The sequence below is a fragment of the Suncus etruscus genome, chromosome 9 (assembly GCF_024139225.1).
Source record: "Suncus etruscus isolate mSunEtr1 chromosome 9, mSunEtr1.pri.cur, whole genome shotgun sequence".
NCBI classification, from domain to species: domain Eukaryota; kingdom Metazoa; phylum Chordata; class Mammalia; order Eulipotyphla; family Soricidae; genus Suncus; species Suncus etruscus.
In genome coordinates, this window is record NC_064856.1 from 52,419,260 (window position 1) to 52,444,329 (window position 25,070).

At 42.7% G+C, this 25,070-nt stretch overlaps 1 protein-coding gene across 2 annotated transcripts in view; it reads left to right on the forward strand.

Moving 5' to 3' along the window:
* Nucleotides 1-25,070, forward strand: part of STIM1 (stromal interaction molecule 1) — a 214,971-nt gene that overhangs the window by 134,554 nt on the left and 55,347 nt on the right. For both annotated transcript variants that reach the window (XM_049780499.1, XM_049780500.1), the window contains exon 3: nucleotides 24,493-24,607. In XM_049780499.1, the coding sequence (XP_049636456.1) occupies nucleotides 24,493-24,607 (115 nt within the window). The remainder of the gene's footprint in view (nucleotides 1-24,492; nucleotides 24,608-25,070) is intronic.

Below are 25,070 nucleotides of genomic sequence, written 5' to 3' on the forward strand. Positions count from 1 at the left end.
CTGGGAGAACAGAAGTTCAGAGCCCCACCCAGACCCTCCCTAAGGAGCCGCATGGATAGTGGGGGAAGGCCTAGGGTCCTTCAAGCTCCACCAAGGGACCCAACTCACCGGCTTGCCCAGGGGTGTGGCCTGGGGAAGCCCTGGAGATCTGGAGCAAGGCGGCAGAGGGGTGCTGGGGTTACCCAAATCCCGCACCCCCTCTAGGCCTGGCCAAGCAGGCCACCGGCATGGCGTGGGCCTGCCAAACCTCCTCCTGCCTGACTCCCGGCTCCCAGGAAGGAGAGATCCTTCAAGAAGCTGGGAGAACAGAAGTTCAGAGCCCCACCCAGACCCTCCCTAAGGAGCCGCATGGATAGTGGGGGAAGGCCTAGGGTCCTTCAAGCTCCACCAAGTGACCCAACTCACCGACTTGCCCAGGGGTGTGGCCCGGGGAAGCCCTGGAGATCTGGAGCAAGGCGGCAGAGGGGTGCTGGGGTTACCCAAATCCCGCACCCCCCCTAGGCCTGGCCAAGCAGGCCTCCGGCATGGCGTGGGCCTGCCAAACCTCCTCCTGCCTGACTCCCGGCTCCCAGGAAGGAGAGGGTATGTAAATGTTTAATGCGACTTTTTGTGACTTTTTTTCTTACTAATGCGATTTTTTTTGCGAATATTCAGTAAGCGAAATCCTTTATGCGGCCCTGCCTCACCCGACTTTGCCTTCTGCGGCCCCCAGGTAAATTGAGTTTGAGACCCCAGCTTTAGAGTTATCTGTCTCTGACCAATCTGAGCTGGTTTTTATTCTCTTGTCTCGTAGTTATTCCAGATTAATTCAATTCACATTTCTTTTCCCAGCTATTTCTTCTTACCTAGAATAAACTTTCCATATTCATTCCTTCAGTCCTAAGTCAGTCTTATGTGCCCTTTGAAATATTATAATCTCACTTTTCTAAACTTTTCTGACTCTCCCTCACTCTCTGATCTCCTTTATTTCAGTACTAACTCCAATAGCACATAGTCTATATCATTCAATTTACACTTCATGATATCAGTTTTATTGTCTAAACCTGTAAGTTTTTCATTCTGTACTAATACTGGAGTACAAAAGCACAATGATGAACATCACTTCTACCTTTAAAGGGAGTATGGTGGAGCTGGAGCGGTGGCGCTAGAGGTGAGGCGTCTGCCTTGCAAGTGCTAGTCTAGGACGGACCGCAATTTGACCCCCCCCCCCCGTAGAGTGTAGAGTGTCAATGGGTGTGGCCCCCTCCAAAAAAAGTAAAGGGAGTATGGTGTAAAAGGAATATCCATGCCGTGTGCCAAGCTCCATAATAACTAATCACACATACAATTTTAGTTACTCCTCTGACATACTATGAGCTATACTAGTATTCTTCAACCACTGTTCATATAACAGTGCCAGGGATAGAAAGGTTGAAAACCACTGCTGATTGCTGGCTATAACTTCTGGTCTGTGGGCCAGTATACGGGAGAGGTGCTCTTTTGTAGCTATAAAAAGTTTCGGGCGGGCCCGGAGAGATAGCACAGCGGCGTTTGCCTTGCAAGCAGCCGATCCAGGACCAAAGGTGGTCGGTTCAAATCCCGGTGTCCCATATGGTCCCCCGTGCCTGCCAGGAGCTATTTCTGAGCAGACAGCCAGGAGTAACCCCTGAGCAACGCTGGGTGTGGCCCAAAAAAACCAAAAAAAAAAAAAAAAAAAAAAAAAAAAAGTTTCGGGCCCGAAGAGATAGCACAGCGGCGTTTGCCTTGCAAGCAGCCGATCCAGGACCAAAGGTGGTTGGTTCGAGTCCCGGTGTCCCATATGGTCCCCCGTGCCTGTCAGGAGCTATTTCTGAGCAGACAGCCAGGAGTAAACCCCTGAGCAATGCCGGGTGTGGCCCAAAAACCAAAAAAAAAAAAAAAAAAAGTTTCAAAAACACTGATCTATCTAAGTGATGATGAAACTTTAAGAGAATGGTTTTGCCTTTGTCTACTAAATTAATCTAAACTCTAACCTTTTCAGTACTATTTAAGTCCCCTGAATAAGTTTCTGTTATATATTGTCTTCTTTGTGATACAGCCATCACAAACATGCTCTTTAAAGTCTACCATTGTGCATTTACTTTAGAAAAATCTCATTCTGGTTTCTCTCTCCTTTCTCATATTTTGGCCTATACAAATTCAACTTGTTTGTCTTAGGTCAAAATTTTCAACTTTATCATATTGGTATTTTGTGTCAAATAATTTTTGTTGTTGCTGTGGGATGTTTAAGCAGAATCCTTAGCCTCTAAACACTGAACACCAGCAGCAATTCTTCACCATAGGTGTGCAACCAAAAATGTCTGTTGGTAATTGTCACTTGGCTTTGGGGACATATTACTTCTGCTTGAGAACTGTTAGTTTAGATTAAATGTTGTTTCTTCCAAAAAGTTTTGGTTTTCCCCTATAATAAAAGAAATAATTTGCTGCAGAATACTTGGTCAGGAGACTTTGTTTGGGCCTATTGTTCTCTCTAGTTATAATTAGTGAGGTCATTCTAGTAAACCATTTTTTTTTTTTTTTTTTGGTTTTTGGGCCACACCCGGTAACGCTCAGGGGTTACTCCTGGCTATGTGCTCAGAAGTTGCTCCTGGCTTGGGGGACCATATGGGACACCGGGGGATTGAACCGCGGTCCGTCCAAGGCTAGCGCAGGCAAGGCAGGCACCTTACCTTTAGCGCCACCGCCCGGCCCCAAACCAGTTTTTTTTTGGGGGGGGGGTTGGGTCACACCCGGCCACACTCAGGGTTTACTCCTGGCTCTTTGCTCAGAAATCACTCTTTGGGAGCCAGCGTGGTGGCGCTAGAGGTAAGGTGCCTGCCTTGCCTGCGCTAGCCTAGGACAGACCACCGTTCGATCCCCCAGTGTCCTATATGGTCCCCCAAGCCATGAGTGATTTCTGAGCACATAGCCAGGAGTAGCCCTTGAGCGTTACGGGGTGTGGCCCAAAAAACAAAAACAAAAACAAAAACAAAAAAGAAGAAATCACTCTTTGCAGGCTGGGGGGACCATATGGGATGCTAGGTCATCCATGTGCAAGGCAAACACCCTACCACTGTGCTTTCTCTCCGGCCCTAGTAAGGTCATTTTATGTGCCTTACTAGATTGTGTTTCCAGGGAACAAGAACTCAGTCTTATCCATTACAATTTCATTACAAATTCATTACAATTTCTGCCACTGCTCAGTGCAAAGCCTCACACATAAAGGCAACAATGAATTAAATATTTTTTAATTTTGAATGTGAAAGCAAAGATCATATCACTGTGTATGCCATTAAATTGTCACCTAAGGGAAGAATTGGAGTATAGAGTATAGAGTTGGAAATGGTAGGGTGACAGATTGTTGGAACTTTTGAGTTTCTGTCTAAGATAGAAGCTGAGACAATGAAAGATGATGTGTAGGAATTGCTTAGCTTTGGATTCCAAAGCTGTTGATTAAATACATACATAGTTGATCTCTTCTTATGTGACTTCCTTTCATGGTCCCTGTGCTATGAATCATTCATGAAATCTGCCTGAAGGTAAATCACTATAGTTAAAATAGTAGGAAAAATTTAGAGGAAAATATGAAGGAGGGGTTGGAGAGATAGCATGGAGGTAACGTGTTTGCCTTGCATGCAGAAGGACAGTGGTTCAAATCCCGGCATCCCATATAGTCCTCCGAGCCTGCCAGGGGTGATTTCTGAATGTGGAGCCAGTAGTAACCCCTGAGTGTTGCCGGGTGTGACCCAAAAACCAAAAACCAAAACAAACAAAATATGAAGGAAAGGAAAAAAGAGAAAGAAAATAAAATGCCACAGAGAATGCAGAAAGCTATGTTGAAAGACTAGATTAGAAGCCTGTAGTAGTATTACTACTTCTATTTCTGCCACTGTCTCATTGTGCTTAGCCCATGCTGGGTACTTTTAAATATTCTTTTTCATATAGTCTTAACAAGAAAACCTGTGGGATAGTGATTTGTTTTTTCCACATAACTCATAAGGAAACTGAAACTGATTTAGTTCATAGCTTTCCATTTTTGTGGTTGGTACAATTCAGATCTGCATTGGGCTAATGAAAGTGTGTTAATCTCCTGGTGATGGTAATGCACCTCTGTGAATATGTTACAAAACCTAGAGTTGTGCATATGATGGGTATGTGAATTATAGCTCAACAGTTAGGTTAAAAAAGTCAAAATGGGGCCCGGAGAGATAGCACAGCAGCGTTTGCCTTGCAAGCAGCCAATCCAGGACCAAAGGTGGTTGGTTCAAATCCCGGTGTCCCATATGGACCCCCGTGCCTGCCAGGAGCTATTTTTGAGCAGACAGCCAGGAGTATCCCTGAGCACCGCCGGGTGTGACCCAAAAAGTAAAAAAAAAAAAAAAAAGTCAAAATGATTGGGTATCGATCACCTCCCTAGCCCACTCCCTGTGAGCTTTGAGAGTCCTGAGGATTCTAAAGGAGATAAGTTGAAACTGAATTTTCTGTCTTTATTTCCTCCATTCTTTTTTTTTTTTTTTGTGGTTTTTGGGTCACACCCGGCAGTGCTCAGGGGTTACTCCTGGTTCCATGCTCAGAAATTGCTCCTGGCAGGCACGGGGGACCATATGGGACGCTGGGATTCGAACCGATGACCTCTTGCATGAAAGGCAAACGCCTTACCTCCATGCTATCTCTCCAGCCCCTATTTCCTCCATTCTTAACTCTCTCTCTCTCTCTCTCTCTCTCTCTCTCTCTCTCTCTCTCTCTCTCTCTCTCTCTCTCTCTCTCTCTCTCTCTCTCTCTCTCTCTCACACACACACACACACACACACACACACACACACACATGTCTAAACTACTATGGAAGTAATCTAAACTTCCTGGAAGCAGAGACTCCTGATTAGTTAGCTGGCATATAAAGCTGACATATAAAGCGTTTTCTAGTTGTTTCTATGCTAGCAGAGAAAGCTTTTGAGAGGGGCTGGAGAGATAGCATGGAGGTAAGGCGTTTGCCTTGCATGCAGAAGGACGGTGGTTCCAATCCCATCATCCCATATGGTCCCCTGAGCCTACCAGGAGCGATTTCTGAGTGCAGAGCTAGGAGTAACCCTGAGCACTCCTGGGTGTGACCCAAAAACCAAAAAAAAAAAAAAAAAAAAAAGCTTCTGAGAACCCCAGAAAAGCCTTGAATTTCCTTTTCCTCTCTTTCTTTCCCTTCCCTTCCCTATTTCTAAACCTCCCTCCCTTCAGGGACCTGAATTTAATGTTTAATCTGTACCATATTAAGCTCCTTATTAAAGATGTTGAAAACCAAATAAAAAAAAAAACTTTCCCTCAATTTTTTTGGCCACAGCTGGCTGTGTTCAGGACTTATTCCTAAATAAATTCTGTGTTCAGGGATCACTCCTGGTGATATAAGTCGTGCCAGATATTATGCCTGGGTTGGCCTTGTGCAAGACAAGTCCTTTTGCATTATACTGTTTCTCTTGCTCTAGTGCTGGTTTTATTTTCTTGAATTCACTGTGTGCTCAGAGCCTCCCTCTTCAATTCCCATGTCTGCTACCATTTGGTTCCTAAAGAGCAGAGTTCTCCCTTTCCTGTGTACCAGGACATAATTCTGAATATAAATTTTTTCCTTGCTCCCTTTTTGTACACCTTTGATAGCCTGGAGTTGTTGCTTATCTGTTTGTATGTTTATATGTATTTTGGGGAGAAGGGAGGTTCCAATTTGTTGTGCAATAGGTCCACCCCATCGCTTGATTCCTGGACAGAAGGGTTGTCAGTTTAGTGCAAGGGCCCAAGGATCGAGGATGTTGCTCAGATCCTGTGAGTTCTTTGGTAGTCCAGGGTCACTCACATTTAGAAGAGGTGCATGGGGGTGGGGGTAGAGGGCTCTAGAGCATATGGCAATGTTCAGGGAAACCATATGCTGAAATTCAAACCTGGGAATCAAACTTGTGGTTTCTACTTGAGTATATTTTTATTATTTTTTAAAATCATTTTTATTGTGACCAGCGTGAATTACAAATCTTTCACAGTAATATTTGAGGTACATAGTGACATTGAATCAGGAGTATTCCCACCACTAGTGTTGTCCTCCCTTCACTCCAATTCCCACCATCCCTCACCTTTGCCCCCCAGATTGCTAGTATAACTGGTCCCCTATGTGTATAGCTTGTTGAAGATTGGCTATCAATTTTTGTTGTCATTGTATTATTATTATTATTATCATTATTAATTATTATTTTGGTTTTTGGGTCACATCTGGTGGTGCTCAGGGGTTACTCTTGGCTCTGTGCTCAGAAGTCGCTCCTGGCAGGCTTGGGTGACCATATGGGATGCCAGGATTCGAACCACTGTCCGTCTTGAAATGGCTGCGTGCAAGGCAAATGCCCTGCCGCTGTGCTATCTCTTCAGCCTGATTGATTATATATTTTAAATCACTATTTGTTGGGGATGGAGTGATAGTACAGCAGTAGGGTGCTTAGGGTGCTTACCTTTTTTTGTTTGTTTGTTTGTTTTTGTTTTTTTGGGCCACACCCGTTTGACGCTGGCTCAGGAGTTACTCCTGGCTATGCGCTCAGAAATTGCCCCTGGTTTGGGGGGACCATATGGGACGCCGGGGGATCGAACCGCTGTCCATCGTACGCTAGCGTTTGCAAGGCAGATACCTTACCTCTAGCGCCACCCGGCCCCTTACCTTTCATGTAATTGACTTGGGTTTGATCTTTGGCATCCTATATGGTTCTCCCCCCACCTACACACACACACACACACACACACACACACACACACACACACACACACACACACACACACACACACTGTCTAGCCCTCCAGGAGTGATCCCTGAGAGAAGAGCCAGGAGTTAGATCTAAGCATTGCTGAATGTGCCCCAAGGAGCCTGAGATAGCACAGTGGTAGAGCATTTGCCTTGTGTGGCCAACCTGGGATGTATCCCGGTTCAATCCCTGGCAGGAGCAATTTCTGAGCACAGAGCCAGGATTAACCTCTGAGCACTGCAGCGCTCAGGGGTTACTCTTGGCTCTATGCTCAGAAATCACTCCTGGCAGGCTCAGGGGACCATATGGGATGCCGGAACTTGAACCACCGACCTTCTGCATGCAAGGCAAACACCTTACATCCATGCTATCTCTCCAACCCCAAATATCCACTATTTGAAGTAGAAAATAATCACAATAATGGTAGCATAAAGGAGTATTTTCTTCTTTTGCTGCCTTAATTTTCTTTGACCTAAAGTCAAAATAATCACAATAATGGTAGCATAAAGGAGTTTTTCCTTCTTTTGCTGCTATAATTTTCTTTGACCTAAAGTATAGTTAAATTCTGCACTTCTGTGGTTTCTTGGCATTCAGCTCCTGCCTGACTCCTGTTGCAGTTACCTATTTATCTCCCACTTGGTGTAATGTTCTGATCCCTGAATCTTGGCAAAGCACAGACTGAAGCCTGGGCTTTTTAGGTAAAAGATGACTGTTACCACAAACAGTTTAATTTTAAAGATGAAGCTTGCATCATGGTTTTTCTCTTTGAACAATTTATGGTGCTGTAGCTTTTACTTCCCCAGTGTGGCTGAGAGATAGCTCGTAAGTAGCAGGCACCTCTGAATTTAAGTTCTGTGACTTTACTCATGTTCTCAGTCCTAATTTTTACACATTTGCTAAAATTAAGTATCTGAATGTGTGCTTTTTATTATTTTTTGTAATTTTTCTTTCCTTTTCTTTATGACCCCCTTCACACCCCATCCTTCTTTCCCTTTTGTTACTATTGCATACAACATACCTGACATGTTCCCCTTGGGGCTTGCATACTAGCTTGTGGCGCATACTCCAAGAAATGCATGCATTTCTTGCATACTAGCTGCATCATGGGTTGCAGCTCGCTAGGGTTTGTGCTCCTTTCTGTTGTGTGGTATGCACACATGTGCTTACTGGGGCTTGCCTCTTTGAGGCATACAAGTTGTTGTGTTGCTCACTGGGGAGTTTACAAATGTTTACACCCCTTTTTGTTGTGCTTTCATACACTAGTTGTAGTGCAGCCAGGGACTGCAGACAAGAGAACTGCCAGGGTTGTGCTCAGTGGATGTGAGACACCAGAGATTTGAACTTGTGACCACACAATGGCAAGGCATGTATTCAAAATTCTTAGGCTACTTCTGTAGTCCCTGGTTATTAACTTTGTCTAAGCTTGGTCTGTGGATGTGTGGATCAGTCAGTGGTAGAATGCCTGCTTTACAGAAAGGAAGTTGAAAGTCTGCTCGCTATCCACTATGATCCAAGCTGCATTTGTGAATCCTGGCACACCACGAACATGTTCGTGAGTACAATAAGGAGGTGTGTGTCCCCTGGCAACCATAATCAGGGGTTGTAGTATGAGTAGCACTGCAACCAAGTATGCCATGCTAGATCTAAGTGTGTGACCCCCTGCCCCCAATCACTGGAACAACAATGGAAGGGAAAAGGGAAGGGAAAATATTTGGTTACTAAAATCTAAGTGTAGACTTTGAGCTTGAGCTTAAATCTAAGCTTTGAAATGTTCTGGCTGTAAGTGGGGCTAGAGTCTCAATTTCTTTTTCTTTTTTTTCTTTACTTTCTTTTTTTTTTTTGATTTTGGGCCACATTCGGCGATGCTCAGGGGTTACTCCTGGCTCTCTGCTCAGAAATCAGTCCTGGCAGGCACGGGGGGGGGGGGGGAGGGGGGACCATATGGGATGCCGGGATTCGAACCACCATTGGTCCTGGGTCAGCGCTTGCAAGGCAAAAGCGCTACCGCTGTGCTATCTCTCTGGCACCGAGTCTCAGTTTCTTCATCTCTAAAACAAAAAAGAAAATAAGGTACTCTTTGTCATTGACAAGCTCACAGGTTAGTGAGAGAGACATATCTAAAACTGGTGATAACAGTAGCACAGTTTAACAGCCCTAATAGTGAGTACATAGGACTGTGAGGGTTTTCTTGAGGAATAAACGTAAGGTTTACCATTTGTGTTCCAGTAGAAGACACATTGCCAGCTAGCACTCGGGGAAGGGTGTCCCTTACTAGACAAGCTGGGCTACACATCAGAAAGAGTAGGCTAGTTTGCAATCTGTCCCAGTGCCTTAGCCAGATACAGGATAAGGCAGCGGATCCCCAGATGGTACCACCCAGATTTCCAGGAAAACCCAGACGGTGGTTTGCTTTTAACAGACAGGGAAATTCTTTCTCACTAAACAGACTTGTTTTCCTTCCTCCCTTTTTTTGGTGGTGAGTCTGTTTTTTCTGTTCGGGAGGATGATCCTACTGATAACAGGGATTAGTTATATTTGAAAAGTATTTTTGTATATACATCTATGTATCTATATGTCTTCTTTGTGTGTATCATTTCAGGGCCTCTAAAAGGCATGCACTTTACTTTGACCCCTTTCATCTAATCACGTGGCATCTCTAGAAGAAAGCTAAAATAAGTTGCTAGGATTCAGATGTTGAGTGCTGATCACCATTTTTTATAATTTGAGCTCTGCACTAACGTATTATTTTTAAACATTTGTAAAGTACTTTTTACATTTAGGTAGTGTGAGAAACTGTGCCCTCAATAATCTCACTTTTTTCCATGTTCAGGCCCTTTTTTTCCATGTTCAAAATCACAAGTGGCAGAAATGTATTTGATTTTTTTTTCTGTATGAGTTTTTGTTTTTCCTCTGTGACATTTCACAAATCTTTTGATATCTTTGTGATGAGTAAGCTTCCTGATCAGTTGAGAATTGAAAATTCAGCTAAAGGTAGAGACAGCACAACAGACCTAGTGTATGTCTTGCATATGGAGGCCGTGGTTTGATTCTTAGCACTGCATTTTGAACATTACCAAGAGTGAGTCCTGAGTACAGAACTTGGATTGGTGGAAAATTCTGGTAAGTGACACCCCAGTATAGGAACTGAGCATTGGTGGACTGATGGCATAGCCTCAGGTCTTCTTCATTTGTCTCCTCCATTAGCAGCCAGGGAAGACAGTGGTCCAAAATAAATTGACACCTATTAAACTCATGGGTGGACTGTGTGAAGGGAAGACCACTTCATGGGCTAGATTTACTCTTATCAGCAGGTAAACTGGAAACAAAAGACAAGTGTTGACATTTTTAGGCGCATAACCTTAAGGGAGAGGGACCTATGCTTTTTTGTTTGTTTGTTTGTTTTTGTTTTGGGGACATACTTGGCTGAATTCAGGACTTACTCCTGGTTCTGCACTCAGAAATCACTCCTGGCGGTCCGGGGGTGGTGGTGGTAATGGCACATGGAATGGCATGGATTGAATCCTGGTCAGCTGTGTGCAAGGCAAGCAGCCTAACTGCTGTACTATTGCTCCAGCCCAAGGGAGTCATGTGTTCTTGAGCACGTCAGTCTGAAAAGGAGTTCCTATCTCTTATTTGTTTGTTTGTATTTTTGGTTCATACCCAATGGTTCTTTGGGGCTGCTTCCTACTCTGTGCTTCAGAGTTGATCCTGGTTGTTGTGTTTGGGGACTGTAGTGCCAGGGATTGAGTCCAAGTCTCCTGCTTGTAAAGTGCATGAGCTGCCCATTGAGCCATTTTGTCTGTCTGAATTTTTATATTACTGATTTGGAAGAGGGGTGGGATTGTGAAGTGGAACACATATTTATTCATCTTGGGTCAGCCACATACTATAGAACTTTCTCTTTCTTTCTTTTCTTTCTTTCTTTCTTTCTTTCTTTCTTTCTTTCTTTCTTTCTTTCTTTCTTTCTTTCTTTCTTTCTTTCTTTCTTTCTTTCTTTCTTTCTTTCTTTCTTTCTTTCTTTCTTTCTTTCTTTCTTTCTTTCTTTCTTTCTTTCTTTCTTTCTTTCTTTCTTTCTTTCTTTCTTTCTTTCTTTCTTTCTTTCTTTCTTTCTTTTCTTCTTTCTTTCTTTCTCTCCCCCTCTCTCCCTCCCTCCCTCTCTCCCTCTCTCCCTCTCTTCCTCCCTCTCTCTCTCTCCCTTTTTTGTTTTTGGACCACACCCAGTGACACTCAGGGGTTACTCCTGGCTATGCACTCAGAAATCACTCCTGACTTGGGGGACCATATGGAACCCTGGGGGATCGAACCACGGTTCGTCCTAGGCTAGCGTGGGCAAGGCAGACGCCTTACTGTTTGCACCACCGTTCCAGGAGAAGAATTTCTTAAGAAAATATTTCTTGGGGCCGGAAAGATAGCATGGAGGTAAGGCGTTTGCCTTTCATGCAGGAGGTCATCGGTTTGAATCCCGGCATCCCATATGGTCCCCCGTGCCTGCCAGGAGCAATTTCTGAGCCTGGAGCCAGGAATAACCCCTGAGCACTGCCGGGTGTGACCCAAAAACCACAAAAAACAACAACAACAACTTCATTTGTTGTATGTACTTTTGTTGTTGTTGTTGTTATTGTTGTATGTACTTTTAATCACACCAGGAAAAGAGTTTAAAAAACTTTTTTTTGGTACCAGGGTTGCATGCATATTCTCTTACTGAACTACAACTCTAGTTCCTCATTTCTTGCACAAGTATGTGTATGTGTGTGTGTATGTTTGTGTGTGTGTTAAAATATATACAATGGGTCTGCAGTCAATGGCTCAAGATGTAGATACATCGGGGCTAGAGCGATAGCACTGCAGAAGGGCATTTGCCTTGCATGCTGCTGACCCAGGATGGACCTGCGTTCTACTCCCAGCGTCCTATATGTTCCCTCAGCCAGGAGCAATTTCTGAGTGCATAGCCAGGAGTAACCCCTGAGCTTCACCGAGTGTGACCCAAAAACCAAAAGAAAAAAAAGATGTGGATACATGTCTGGCATGTGTGAGGCCCATTGTTTGATCCCTCAAACCACAGACTCCCAAACACCATTAGATATAGCAATGGTAGCCCTCTAACACCACAGGACCTAAGTGTCAGGTGGCCCCCAAGTACTATAGTGTATGAGCATTGTTGGAACTGACTCCTTATGCTTGCACTGGGGTGACCCCTATTAAAAAACAATAAATGAAATATACATAATATGAAATTTATTGTCTCAGCCTTTTAGTTTGGGTGGGGGTACCACCCAAGCAGTGCTCAGGGATCCAAGGGGCCACTCCCCAAGTATCCAGTGACTCAACCATCTGGGCCAGTGGCTAAATGCTGGGACCCAACAGTGGAGTGATGTTTGGGCCCTCTGGTTTCACTTGTCAGTGTGGATTGTGGGTGATTATTATGTGGTCTTGGGTTTGGGACCATGGCCATATGTGTGCTTGTGCTCTGCTCACTGAACTATCTTTCTAGTTTTTGTCTTATCCACCCCTGACTCTGAGGATGGCAAAAATTTCACTAGTTTTATTGATTGGAAAGTGGATCCATGGAATTTCTCACTATCAAGTCAGATGTTCTTACTAACTTATTAGTTTTTTTATATTTATTTATTTATTTTGGTTTTAGGTTTGGGGGCCACACCCAGCGACGATCAGGGTTTATTCCTGGCTATGTGCTCAGAAATCTCTCCTGGCTTGGGGGACCATATGGGATGCCTGGGGATCGAACCGCATCCTAGGCTGCGCCATCGCTCCAGCCCCTTATTAGTTTTTTAGACCTCCTTACCCATAATGCATTCTTCCTTTTGCTTTGTATTCATCCTATGTAAATGTGTCAGTATTGACTCTAATTAAAAAGTTAATCCTTTCTCTCTGGGAATATTTTAAAATTAATGATCTATTTCTATCCTTCTTAAACAAAGATTCCCCAGCCAGCAGTCCTAGCTGCTTTGAATACTTTGGTCCTAATAGTTTATAAAACAAAGATGTCAGAGTTCCCATCTTTGCCATTCTGGCAAGATATCTAGCAAGCTGAACCTTAGATAGGAATAAGAGGAGCGATAGCACAGCATTAGGGCATTTGCCTTGTTTGTGGCTGACCTGAGACGGACCCAAGTTCAATTCCTGGCATCCCACATGGTCCCCCTAGCCTGCCAGGAGTGATTTTCTGAGCACAAGGCCAGGTGTGTCCCCTGAGCACCACCAGGTGTGGCCCAAACAGGGAAAAAAAAGGAATAAGTGGAATAGTGAAGTTGCTTTTTAGAAAAGTTTCACTAGTAGTAGAAAGAGCCCCATAAACAGGTGAGGAATCGATAGTAGATAACATGGATACTCTAATAGAGTAATAGAAGAGGAAAATCTAAGTTTTAGTCAAATACAGTATTACTGACTTGCAATCTGGGCCTAAAGAGTTGACTAGAAGTGACCAGGAAAAGTGTTATAGTTAAATAAATATTGTGTGTAAAAATCTAAGATTGGATCTTGCTTTGCATATGTGAGGCCCTGGGTTTGATCCCTAGCACTGCAAATGTGCATAAAACAGAAACAAGATCCTAGGACTGGTGAGGAGCTTCACATTTTGAGGGAATTTCAAGTAATGATGGGAGGATATGGCTTTTCATATGACATGGTAGGTAGGGACCAGTCTAGAAGAATCTAGCCTAAGTTAGTGAAATATTTAATTTAAATAGGATTAAAGCTTTCAAAGAATAGCAGAATAGAACAGAAAGAACCTTAGAAGTAAATAGATTGGGCTGGAGAGATAGCATGGAGGTGTAGGATGTTTGCCTTGCATGCAGAAGGACAGTGGTTCTAATCCCAGCATCCCATATGGTCCCGTGAGCCTGCCAGGAGTGATTTCTGAGCGTAGAGCCAGGTGTGACCCAAAAAAACAAAACAAACAACAACAACAACAAAAAAAAAGTAAATAGATTGCAGTGTATCATCACAATTATCTCTGCTGATGACTCCTGGCTTAATATAGCAAGCATTTAGGAAATAATTATCTTCTGCCTCTTCTATGGCTCTGCTTTACTTATGAGAGAGAAGTATCTCAGTAATAGTAAACTACAGCCAGAGAGATAGCATGGAGGTAGGGCGTATGCCTTTCATGCAGAAGGACGGTGGTTCGAATCCCGGCATCCCATATGGTCCTTAGAGCCTGCCAGAAGCGATTTCTGAGCATGAAGCCAGGAGTAACCCCTGAGCACTGCCTGGTGTAACTCAAAAAACAAACAAAAAAATTGCCTTGCACATATAATAGTGAACTACAATTAAGTATAAACTTAATTTATTTATACCCTTCTTACAATATATTAAGGGGGTTTTATTGTATACTACACACTATTCTCAGTTCTGTATGTGTGAATTAGTTTATTTATTATATCTTCCGTGTGAGAGTACCAGGAAGTTTTGTACTGCTTTTACTTCTACTTTACAAATTAAGTGCATGATGCATTGAAAGTAAGTGGTGAAACCAAGATTCACACCTAGGCAGTGTAACTCTAGAATCAAGCTCTAAGTAAGCCATCATGCTACATTGAATTCACGCTGTGTAACGCTCTGGCTCCTAGTCAAATATCTTTATTTTAGATCGACAGGATTTAGGGACTTTCTTCTTTCTTTTGTGCTGTTAACATAATATGCATTAACTGCTAGTAAGCTAAGCACTCTGCTGGGTGTTGTAGGGCCAACTCAAGTGAGAGCCATTCATTTATTTAATAAACACATAACTCTGCTCTGTACCAGGTCTTATGATTGGATATGAGTTTACAGAACTAAATTAATGATTCATTTAGATGTTTCAAAGAATTTGCAAGATGCTGGGTAAAGAAATAAATGACAAATGAAAATACAGTTTCTATATTTGATTTCCTCAGGGGGAGTGAGAGGGAATAAATTAAAAGGTAATTATAGTAAAATGAAATAGGTACTGTCATAGATACATATCCTGAGAATTTAGAGAACAAGTAGGATAGGGCAATTAACTTGCCTGAGTGAGGTCTGGAAAACTTCACTCAGGCAATTACTTTTTCTTTAGCAGATAAAGAGGGAGACGGTATTTTAAAGGAAGCACCTTATATAAATACTTAAGAGGCATAAAGGAACTTGATTTATTCAGGGAGCTTGAAGTTGCATGAATATCTAGGACAGATATTAACAGATTTTCTATAAAGGACCAGATAGTCATTATTTTTTGGCTTTGCTGGCCATAGTTTCACATAGCTGTGTCTTTGAGCACAAAAATAACTCCAGGCTGTATATAAATGAGTGTGGTTGTGTTACAATAAATTTTTTTGTATGGGCTAGAGAGATAACATGGAGGTAGGGCATTTGCCTGGCATGCAAAAGGATGATAATTCAAATCTCGGCGTCCCATATGGTCCCCCGAGCCTGCCAGGAGCAATCCCTGAGCGCTGCTGGGAGTGACCCAAAAACCAAAAACCAAAAAAAATATATATATATTTTATAACAACAAGCAGTAAGATTCATGGCCATGGTTTTCTTGCCCCTGACCTAGAGTTGAGTTATATGATGTGTGAACAGTGGCTAGAAAACTGATTACGGGCTAGAGAGATAGCATAGAGGTGTAGGGCATTTGCCTTGCATGTAGAAGGACGGTGGTTTGAATCCCGACATCCCATATGGTCCCCTGAGTCTGCCAGGAATGAAATGTGAGTATAGAACCAGGAGTAACCTCTGAATGCTGCCGGGTGTGACCCAGTCCCCCCCCCCCCCAAAAAAAAGCAAACCTCACCAGATTAGAAGTTAAATCAATGGGCACAAAATCTGTGAAAAATTAGTTAATGAGTTAGATTAAAAGTTTAACTATGGGGCTAAAGCAACAGCACAGAGGTAGGGTGTTTACCTTGCATGCAGCCGACCCAAGAAGGACCCTGGTTTGATGCCCAGCATATCCCATATGGGCCCCCGAGCCTGCCAGGAGTGATTTCTGAGCACAGAGCCAGGAGTAACCCCTGAGTACCGCCAGGTGTGGTCCACAAAAGAAAAAAAGTTTTGAATATGAGGACTAGAAACTAAGAATTTATTTTATTAGGTAATGAGAAGCCATGAGATTTTAAGTAGACACTTTAGTAATTTAGTTATATTAATCTAGTTACTAGTGTGGTAGATGGATGACAGGAGTATAGAATCTGCAAAGGTGAGTGAAAAGAGACTGAACAATAGCTGTTGACCACACAGGATGACTGTTGCATCTGTGAAACATCATGTCTCTCAGTGCTCTGCATCAATGGCATTCAGAGTTGTGGTAGCAAAAGTGTAGATTCTTTCTAGATGTTGGAGAGATGAACAGTTGGGAAGCTTCTCAGTTAGGGACCATGTGTTTTGTGGGTTTTAAATTTGATATGTGTGAAGAAATGGAAATAGTCTGATGTGATTTGGTTAAGGAGACATAGAAGTGAGGAGAAAGGCAAAGGAGTGGAAGGAGGAAGGAGGAGTTATTGGTTCCAAGGAAGAATGAGGAATTTGACTAGATCCAAAGATACACTGTTCCCCTTTTGGGCTTTACACTGATGAATTCTCTTTCCTGATGGTTCTGGCTGCATTGCTTATGTGGGAATTCTAGAGAGAGAAATCACTCCTGTTTGCTTTCACCCACATCTCTTCAATAGTGTTTCATGCTTCATATGGGGTTGCGTGCTCTGAACCATCACCAGGAAGATCACTTTTCTGAGCTCATAGAGCTAAATATACCAAGTGACAGCTGGTCCCTTGGCTTTTAGAAAGCTATTGAGCTGAAGCTCTAGCCTATGGTAAGGCAAGACTTTTAGGGAGCTTCTTTAGACCTTCCTGAGAGAAAAGCTCCTTGTTCTGAGTCCAAAATAGCAAATCCTTGATATGGGAATCAAAGCCTTTTTTATTTTTGACTTTTTATTGCTTTTAAACTCTGCCTTAAACCAGACATTGCTGTTTTCTGGATATGGGGCAGTGTTCATAATACTGTGTGACAGTGTCTAAAAGAGAAAAGGAGGGAGGGAGGAAGAGAGAGAGGGAGGGAGGGAGAAAGAAAAAGAGAGAGTGAGAAAAATGTCTGCAATAGAGGCACGCAGGGGAGAGGGAAACAGGAAGGCAGGAAGAAAGGAAACTGGGGACATTGGCAATGGTAAATGTGCACTGGTGTTGTATAAGGGTGTTGTATATTGTATGACTGTAAATTATGAACAACTTTGTAACTGTGTGATTCTATTAAATAATTTATTTATTAAAAATAAGAATACTATGTGAGAAATCCTACCTCACTATATTGTATATTGGTGTTCCAGTTCAGTACTCCATTTTATTTTAGGGCCACACTCACTGGTGTTCAAAGCTTACTTTTCTCTCTGCACTCAAGAATTACTCATGGCAGGCTCAGGAGACCATATAGGGTATCGAGGATTGAACCTGGGTTGACTGCATCAAGGCAAACATCATACCAGCTGTTCTATCGCCCTGGCCCCTGCTTTTGGCAGGGTGAGTAGAACCTTGTGTTCCAGGTTACATGGTTTGGTAGGGGAGATATATATAGTAAGACTTAGAAGTGTATGTAGGGCTGTGGAGCTCAGAAGATCCACTTTTGATCATAAAGCATTTATTTCCCATAGTCTCATCCATTTCACCCTTTCTGGTAATAATAAAAGCCACACACTTTAAAACATGCTGAATGTTCTTATGTAGACCAGGAATTACAAACTCTGCCTCTTTGAAAGATGGGCTTTCTTTCTTTCTTTCTTTCTTTCTTTCTTTCTTTCTTTCTTTCTTTCTTTCTTTCTTTCTTTCTTTCTTTATTCTTTCTTTCTTTCTTTTTTTTTTTTTTTTTTTTGGTTTTTGGGCCACACCCGTTTGACGCTCAGGGGTTACTCCTGGCTATGTGCTCAGAAATCGCCCCTGGCTTGGGGGGACCATATGGGACGCCGGGGGATCGAACCGTGGTCCTTCCTTGGCTAGCGCTTGCAAGGCAGACACCTTACCTCCAGCGCCACCTACCCGGCCCCTTTCTTTCTTTCTTTCTTTCTTTCTTTCTTTCTTTCTTTCTTTCTTTCTTTCTTTCTTTCTTTCTTTCTTTCTTTCTTTCTTTCTTTCTTTCTTTCTTTCTTTCTTTCTTTCTTTCTTTCTTTCTCTCTCTCTCTTTCTCCTTCCTTCCTTCCTTCCTTCATTCCTTCCTTCCTTCCTTCCTTCATTTCCTTCCTTTCCTTCCTTCCTTCCTTCTCTTCCTTCCTTCCTCCCTCCCTCCTCCCTCCTTCCTCCTTCCTTCCTTCCTTCCTTCCCTTCCTTCCTTCCTTCTTCCTTCCTTCCTTCCTTCCTTCCTTCCTCCCTCCCCTCCCTCCCTCCCTCCCTCCTTCCCTCCTTCCTTCCTTCCTTCCTTCCTTCCTTCCTTCCTTCCTTCCTTCCTTCCTTCCTTCCTTTCTTTCTTCCTTCCTTCCTTCCTTTTCTCTTTTCTTTCTTCTTTCCTTCCTTCCCTCTCTCCCTCCTTCCCTCCCTCCCTCCTCCTCCCTCCCTCCTCCCTCCCTCCCTCCCTCCCTCCCTCCCTCCCTCCCTCCCTCCCTCCCTTTCTTTCTCCTTTCTTTTCTTTTGGGTCACACTTGGCAGCGCTCAGGTTTACTCCTGGCTCTGTGCTCAGAAATTGGCTCCTGGCAGCCACCAGGGACCCTATAGGATGCTGGGATTCGAACCATCATCTATTCGAATCAGTTGCGTGCAAGTCAAATGCCCTACTGTCATGCTATCTCTCCAGCCTGGTTTTCTTTCTTTCTTTCTTTCTTTTTTTTTTTGGTTTTTGGGCCACACCCATTTGATGCTCAGGGGCTACTCCTGGCTATGCGCTCAGAAGTCATTCCTGGCTTGGGGGGACCATATGGGATGCCGAGGGATCGAACCGCGGTCCGTCCTACGCTAGCGCTTGCAAGGCAGACACCTTACCTCTAGCGCCACCTTCCCGGCCCCTGGTTTTCTTTCTTAATCTAAGTAAAAGGTGAAAAGAGCCATCTTTTTGAAATGTTGCATTTTTTAAATTAGTAATAACACTGTAGAGGCCAGAGAGATAGCATGGAGGCAGGGCTTTTGCCTTGCATGCAGAAGGACAGTGGTTTGAATTCCAGCATTTCATATGATCTCCCAAGCCTGGCAGGATCGATTTCTGAGTGTAGAGCCAGGAGTAACCTCTGAGTGCTGCCAGGTGTGACCCAAAAACCAAAACCTAAAAAACACTGTAAATAAAAATATGACTCAAACTTAAGAGTGTACATTACGTGCTTTGCAGACAGCTGACCCAGGTTGATTTCTCCACATCCCATATAAGTGATTCCTAAGCACAGAGTCAGGAGTAAACCCTGAGCTAAATATGTGTGTTCCCTCTAGATTGAAACCAAAACCAAAACCAAAAAAAAAAAAAAAAAAAAAGTGCTTGCCAACCCGTCAGATGGCTCAAGGTAAATTGTAACCCTTAAGCTGTTCCAAAATAAAATTCTAGAGTTGTTCCTGAAGCTTGTTGTTCCTAGATCTTTAGATTTATTTCTAGATATTGGCTGAGGATTGGGGATGTTTGTATGGGGTTGGGGGTGTGTGGGGTGGGTGTGGGGGTACTAGGGGTCAAACCCATCAAACATTACAGACAGCTGCTGGTCATCAGTTGTAAAAAAAAAAAACTTGAAGAATGCTGTTTTAGACACCATTAAAACAATTTTTAAAATTAAATCAACATGAGATAGAATTAAAAAGTTGTTGATAGGGGCCGGAGAGATAGCATGGAGGTAAGATGTTTGCCTTTCATGCAGAAGGATGGTGGTTCGAAACCCGGCATCCCATATGGTCCCCTGTGCCTGCCAGAGGCGATTTCTGAGCACAGAGCCAGGAGTAACCCCTGAGCGCTGCCAGGTGTGACCCAAAAACAAAACAAAACAAAAAAAAGTTGTTGATAGGTGAGTTTCGATCATACAATGTTCCAGCACCCATTTCTTCACCAGGATTTACTTTTCACCACTAATATTTCCTCAGTTACCCTCCTGTCATCCCACTTCCACCCTGCCCCAGAGAGAAGCAGACACCTCTCTATCTCTCTCTCTCTTTCTCTCTCACACCCTTTTTTCTTTTTAGGGAAACTGACAACACTAATTTTAAAAATGCATCATGCCCCTTCAGTAAAACTATTGCAAACCACAGTGCCTACAAAGAAAAATAAGTGTTGGGGAGAAAAGAAAAATGTCTGCTATAGAGGCAGGCAGGGGAGGGTGGGTGGAAGGGGAAATTGGGATATTGGTGGTGGTAAATGTGTAATTTGCACCAGTGAAGGAATGGGTGTTGGACATTGTATGACTGAAACTCAATCATGAAGAACATTGTAACCACCTTATGGTGATTTAAAGAATTTGTTTAATTAAAAAATAAAAAAACACACAAAGTAAATGTGGGGTCAAGACTTTGTTGTGGGAGCCCTGGGTTCATTCATTTCTTTCCTAACAACAGATGGTATGCTGAGAACCACTGAGTTTGGCTCCAAAAAATGAGCAAACAAAACTGTAAATGTAATCATGTTCTACTTCTGTTCAAATTCCTCTGACAGTTTACATTTCAGATTAAAAGACCAATTCCAGGGCCAGAGTGGTAGTAAAGGAGGTAGGGCATTTGCCTTGGGTGCAACTGACCCAGGTTCCATCCGGAACATCTCATATGGCCCTCCCACATCCTTATTGGAGGGATCCCTAAGTATAGAGCCAGCCAGGTGTAAGCCTGAGCACTGCCAGGTGTGACTTGGCCTGACTCTCAAAAAACAAACAAAAAACAAAACCTTGGAACCAGAGAGATTGTACAGATATAAGGCACTTTTCTTGCATTTGGCCAACATTGGTTCAAGTCATCGGCACCACCTATGGTCCCCTGAGCACTGCTAGGGGTCAGTTCTGAGCATAGAGCAAGGAATAGCTCTTGAGCATTGCGTGGCAGTGTATGGTACCCCAGCCTCACCTTTCCCCAAATAACATAAAAGTGCTTTCAAATGCAGATAAAAAAAGATAATAAAATAGTCAAATGCTAAAGTACTATCATAAAAGTAGAAATATGGTTTAGTGCAAAATGATGGGGAGTATAGTAATATATTATTGGGGCCGGAGAGATAGCATGGAGGTAGAGCATTTGCCTTGCATGCAGAAGGATGGTGGTTGGAATTCTGGCATCCCATATGGTCCCCCAAGCCTGCCAGGAGCGATTCTGAGCAGAGAGCCAGGAGTAACCCCTGAGCGCTGCGGGGTGTGACCCCAAAACCAAAAGAAAAGAAAAAAGAAAATAGAAAAAAGAAAAAAAAAAGATAAAAGAAATATATTGTGTGTGTATGTGTAAGAAAAATTTTGGAGGAATCTTTCAAGTGGCTCTCAGCAGTCTGGGGCCCTACAGCCAACCAATTGGCTGTTTGATGCAAGGGCTTTTTTGATGTGCTTGTCAGGCTTTATGGTGCTGGGGGGTTTTAGGGCTCCAAGTCTGTATCCAGTGATACTTAGGAGATCATGTGGTACTGGATTGAACTTTGGGAAGGGTGCATGCTTGGCATATGCCTTAACTGTATTATTGTTCAGCCCTGTAAGTACTTTATTATTAAACACCATTTTATAAAAAGTAATGAAAGATGGGCCGGAGTGATAGCACAGCAGTAAGGTATTTGCCTTGCATGTGGCCAACACAGGACAGACCCCAGTTTGAATCCCAGCATTCATATGGTACCCTAAGCCTGCCAGGAGTGACTTCTGAGTGCAGAGCCAGGAGTAACCCCTGAGCGCCCCTGGATGTGACCCCAAAAACCAGAAACAAAAAGAAAGAAAAAGAAAAAAGTAACGAAAGACAGTTTAATGAATGGGTTTGAGACAATTGGATATAAACTTGAGGGAAGATGTTAAGATTTACAATTTTTAGCTTAATAAATTGAATGTCAGATGGCCTAAAATGCTAATTATTTAAAAAAAAAACTAAAAATATCTTAAGTTTACTTTTCTGAAAATTGCCAAATTGTCCTTGCTCTAAACTCTTCACTAGTCACCTATTTAATCTTTACTTAAAAAGTAGATTTTTTTTCTCAGTGCCCAGTGGTGAGTCAAGTGGTAGGGTGCTTGTTTTGCAGACAGGCTCCTGGCACCACATCACATGCCAAGTGCTGTTCTCATCCTTGTGGCACTTCCTTTGTGATCCCTTCTTGACAACAACAAAAGGTGCAATCTTCAGTGCAGTGTGAGCAACTGTGTGAGCTCCGTACTTGAGTATGCTACCCTCAGCTGGAATGAGGACAGGAATTAAAGTCTTGCCTTGCATTTTGATCCCTGACACTACATATGGTTTCCTAAGTTCAAAACTGGGAGTAACTCTGAGCTCTGCTAGGTGTGACCCAAATTCCATGTATCCCCCTTCAAAAGTATGTAACCCTGGTGAACACTAAAACAAAATGGAAGAACATTGTAGCTAAATGTGTAATTACCCCCCATCAGTTAGTACCACAGCCGTGTGTGTGTGTGTGTGTGTGTGTGTGTGTGTGTGTGTGTGTGTGTGTGTGTGAGAGACCCCCATTGTGGCAACAGCAAAGGGGATGGGAAGAAGGGGAAATAAATTAAAAAGGAAATTTCAGGTTGATGGTTTTTCTTTCTTTCTTTCTTTCTTTTTTTTTTTCTTGCCACAGCTGGCAGCGCTCAGGGCTTACTCTTGGCTCTGCACTAAGGGTAACTCCTGGCAATGATCTTGGGATCTTATAAGGTGCCTGAATCAAACCCAGGCTTACCATATACAAGGTAAGCCAGGAGCAACCCTTGAGCACCTCTGGGTGTAGCCCCAAAACTAAAAACAAAAACAAAAAATGGTGGCTCTGTGTGTGTGATGATCAGATTGCATCTTTCTTTCATGATGAGGCTCTTTGTAGAGTAACCAGCTAGTGTTCAGACCAGTTTATGCTAATAAGAGCAAGGCTTAATCTGATTATACTGTGAAGTTAATTACCAGCTAAACTTCTAAAAGTTTTGGGTTGTTGTTGTTGTGGTTGTTGTGGTTGTTGCTGCTGCTGCTGCTGCTGCGCTTCGCTTCGCTTAGGGATTACTCTTGGCTCTGCACTCAGAAATCACTCCTGGTAGACTCGAGAGACCATATGGAATGTGGGATGCTGGGGATTGAACCTAGGTCTGTCTCTGGTCGGCTGTGTGTTAGGCAAATGCCCTACCACTGTGCTATCATTCTAGCCCTTAAAAGCATTGTATTTTGTTTTGTATCTTGGCTCTGCCAATATCTAAAGGCTTCCTTATATATTTGCTATGCTTTCCTTATTGTAAAGTATATTAAGAAAAGAAATCTATATAAATAAATAAGGTGAGCATATGCAGTGCAGGGCAAAAATTTAGGTTATAAAGTCAATTATTTGGGATTAGAATACTAACTTTATCACTTACCAAGTAACCCCAAACAGGAAAAATTTCAGTTATCTATACTGAATAGGATGCTTCTCCAAACTTTAGGGTCTTAAAACAGCTATTGATTTTGTTATGTATATGCTATTTGGGCATGGCTTAGCAGGGATTGCTCAACTGTGCCTTCTTGTATCATGTGAAGTGATTTGAATGTTGGGGATTCTAATAATCACCTGAAGCCTCTGTCTATTGTATGTCTCAATGGTTGCAGAGCACAAAGACTTGGTGCTACCAGCCAATTTCTAGCTCTAAGGGACGGAGCGATACCACAGTGGTAGGGTGTTTGCCTCCCACACAGCCAACACAGGACAGACCCTATTTTGATTCCTGGCATCCTATATGGTCCCCCAAGTCTGCCAGGAGTGATTTCGAGTGCAGAGCCAGGAGTAGCCCCTGAGCTGAGCGCAACCGGGTGTGGCCCAAAAACCAAAACCAAAAACTATTTCTAGCTCTAAAATTTCTGTATAGTCTTTTCGGCATGGTGTTTTCAGGGTAAATATATTTATTTCATACATTTTGCCTCACTAAGATTTTTGTTCCCAAAAGGAGTCAGATGAAATTTATGTAACCTTTATTTTCTTTAGATAAAAAATTATTATTTCTTTTAATTTATTTTGTTGATTTGTTTTTGGGATATATTAATTTACATGATTGCATAGAATTTCATGCCTCTTCAAAAATATCTTATATTAATATATTATATTAATTATCACCACCACTAACCTAGCCTTGAAAGTCACCTATTTTACCAGTGCTATATTTTCTTTGTTGGAAAATGAATCATCAATAGTAGGAGAAGAAAATTCACTTTTTGTGGAAGGATTCTCAGAGAATAGTGGGCATGTATAAACTCTATCACAGTTTAATCTCTCTAAACTTAACATGATTTGCAGCAAATTGCCTCAACTCTGAATATATCGATGTTCTCATTTGAAAAATGATTGCGGTTGTAAAGATTATATGAAGAAATAATTTGGAAGTTCTTGGGATTTCGCTTAGTACCATATTCCTAGTAAGGCATATTACTTATTGACTTTCTTACTTCTTATTTCTCTTGCTTGTTGACTTTCAGTTAATTGCCTTTTATTATCTCTCCATAATAAAGAAACTATGAGGAAGTAATTACTCATATTCATTTTCCAAGTAAAACATAATAAAAACGAAAAGGCAATTTAGTTGGCCACTGTGGCATATGTACATAGAATGATTCTGTGTTGATGACCTCAGGAAGATCTTGGTGGTTCTGCACCCAGGTATCTTCTTGTGACATGCAAGCTTTTCTCTTGCAGTTCCTGAGAGAAGATCTCAATTACCCTGACCCGACACTAAAACACAACACCTTTCATGGTGAGGATAAGCTCATCAGCGTGGAAGACCTGTGGAAGGCATGGAAGTCCTCAGAAGGTAATAGACAGCCTGATCATCACTCCTAATTGCTATAACGTTTAGAGAAAAGAAGGTGCAGGCAACGAGTTGGTCTTAAAAGGACACAAACAAATAAAATACCGTATTTGCTGGTGTATAAGATGACTGGGCGTATAAGACGACCCCCTAATTTTGCAGTTAAAACACAGGTTTAGGCCTATATTCGCTGTATCAGACAGAACGTTCCTGTGCTCATGTACCACAGTGAGCCAATCACAACAAGCAAAGGTTCAAAGGTTATACTGTCATAGACTTCCTCTCTGACTCTGGCCAATCTGAGCAGGCATTTTACAGTGTAGATTCTGTCCAGAACACTGTCTAATTTGCATGCATAAAAAGCCTGCTTGGATTGGCTGAGTTAGAGAGGCGGTCTGAGCATCCTGGCAGTGATTGGTGCAGGAGCGAGTTGGAAAATTTGTTTTGTGGCAATATTCAGACAATT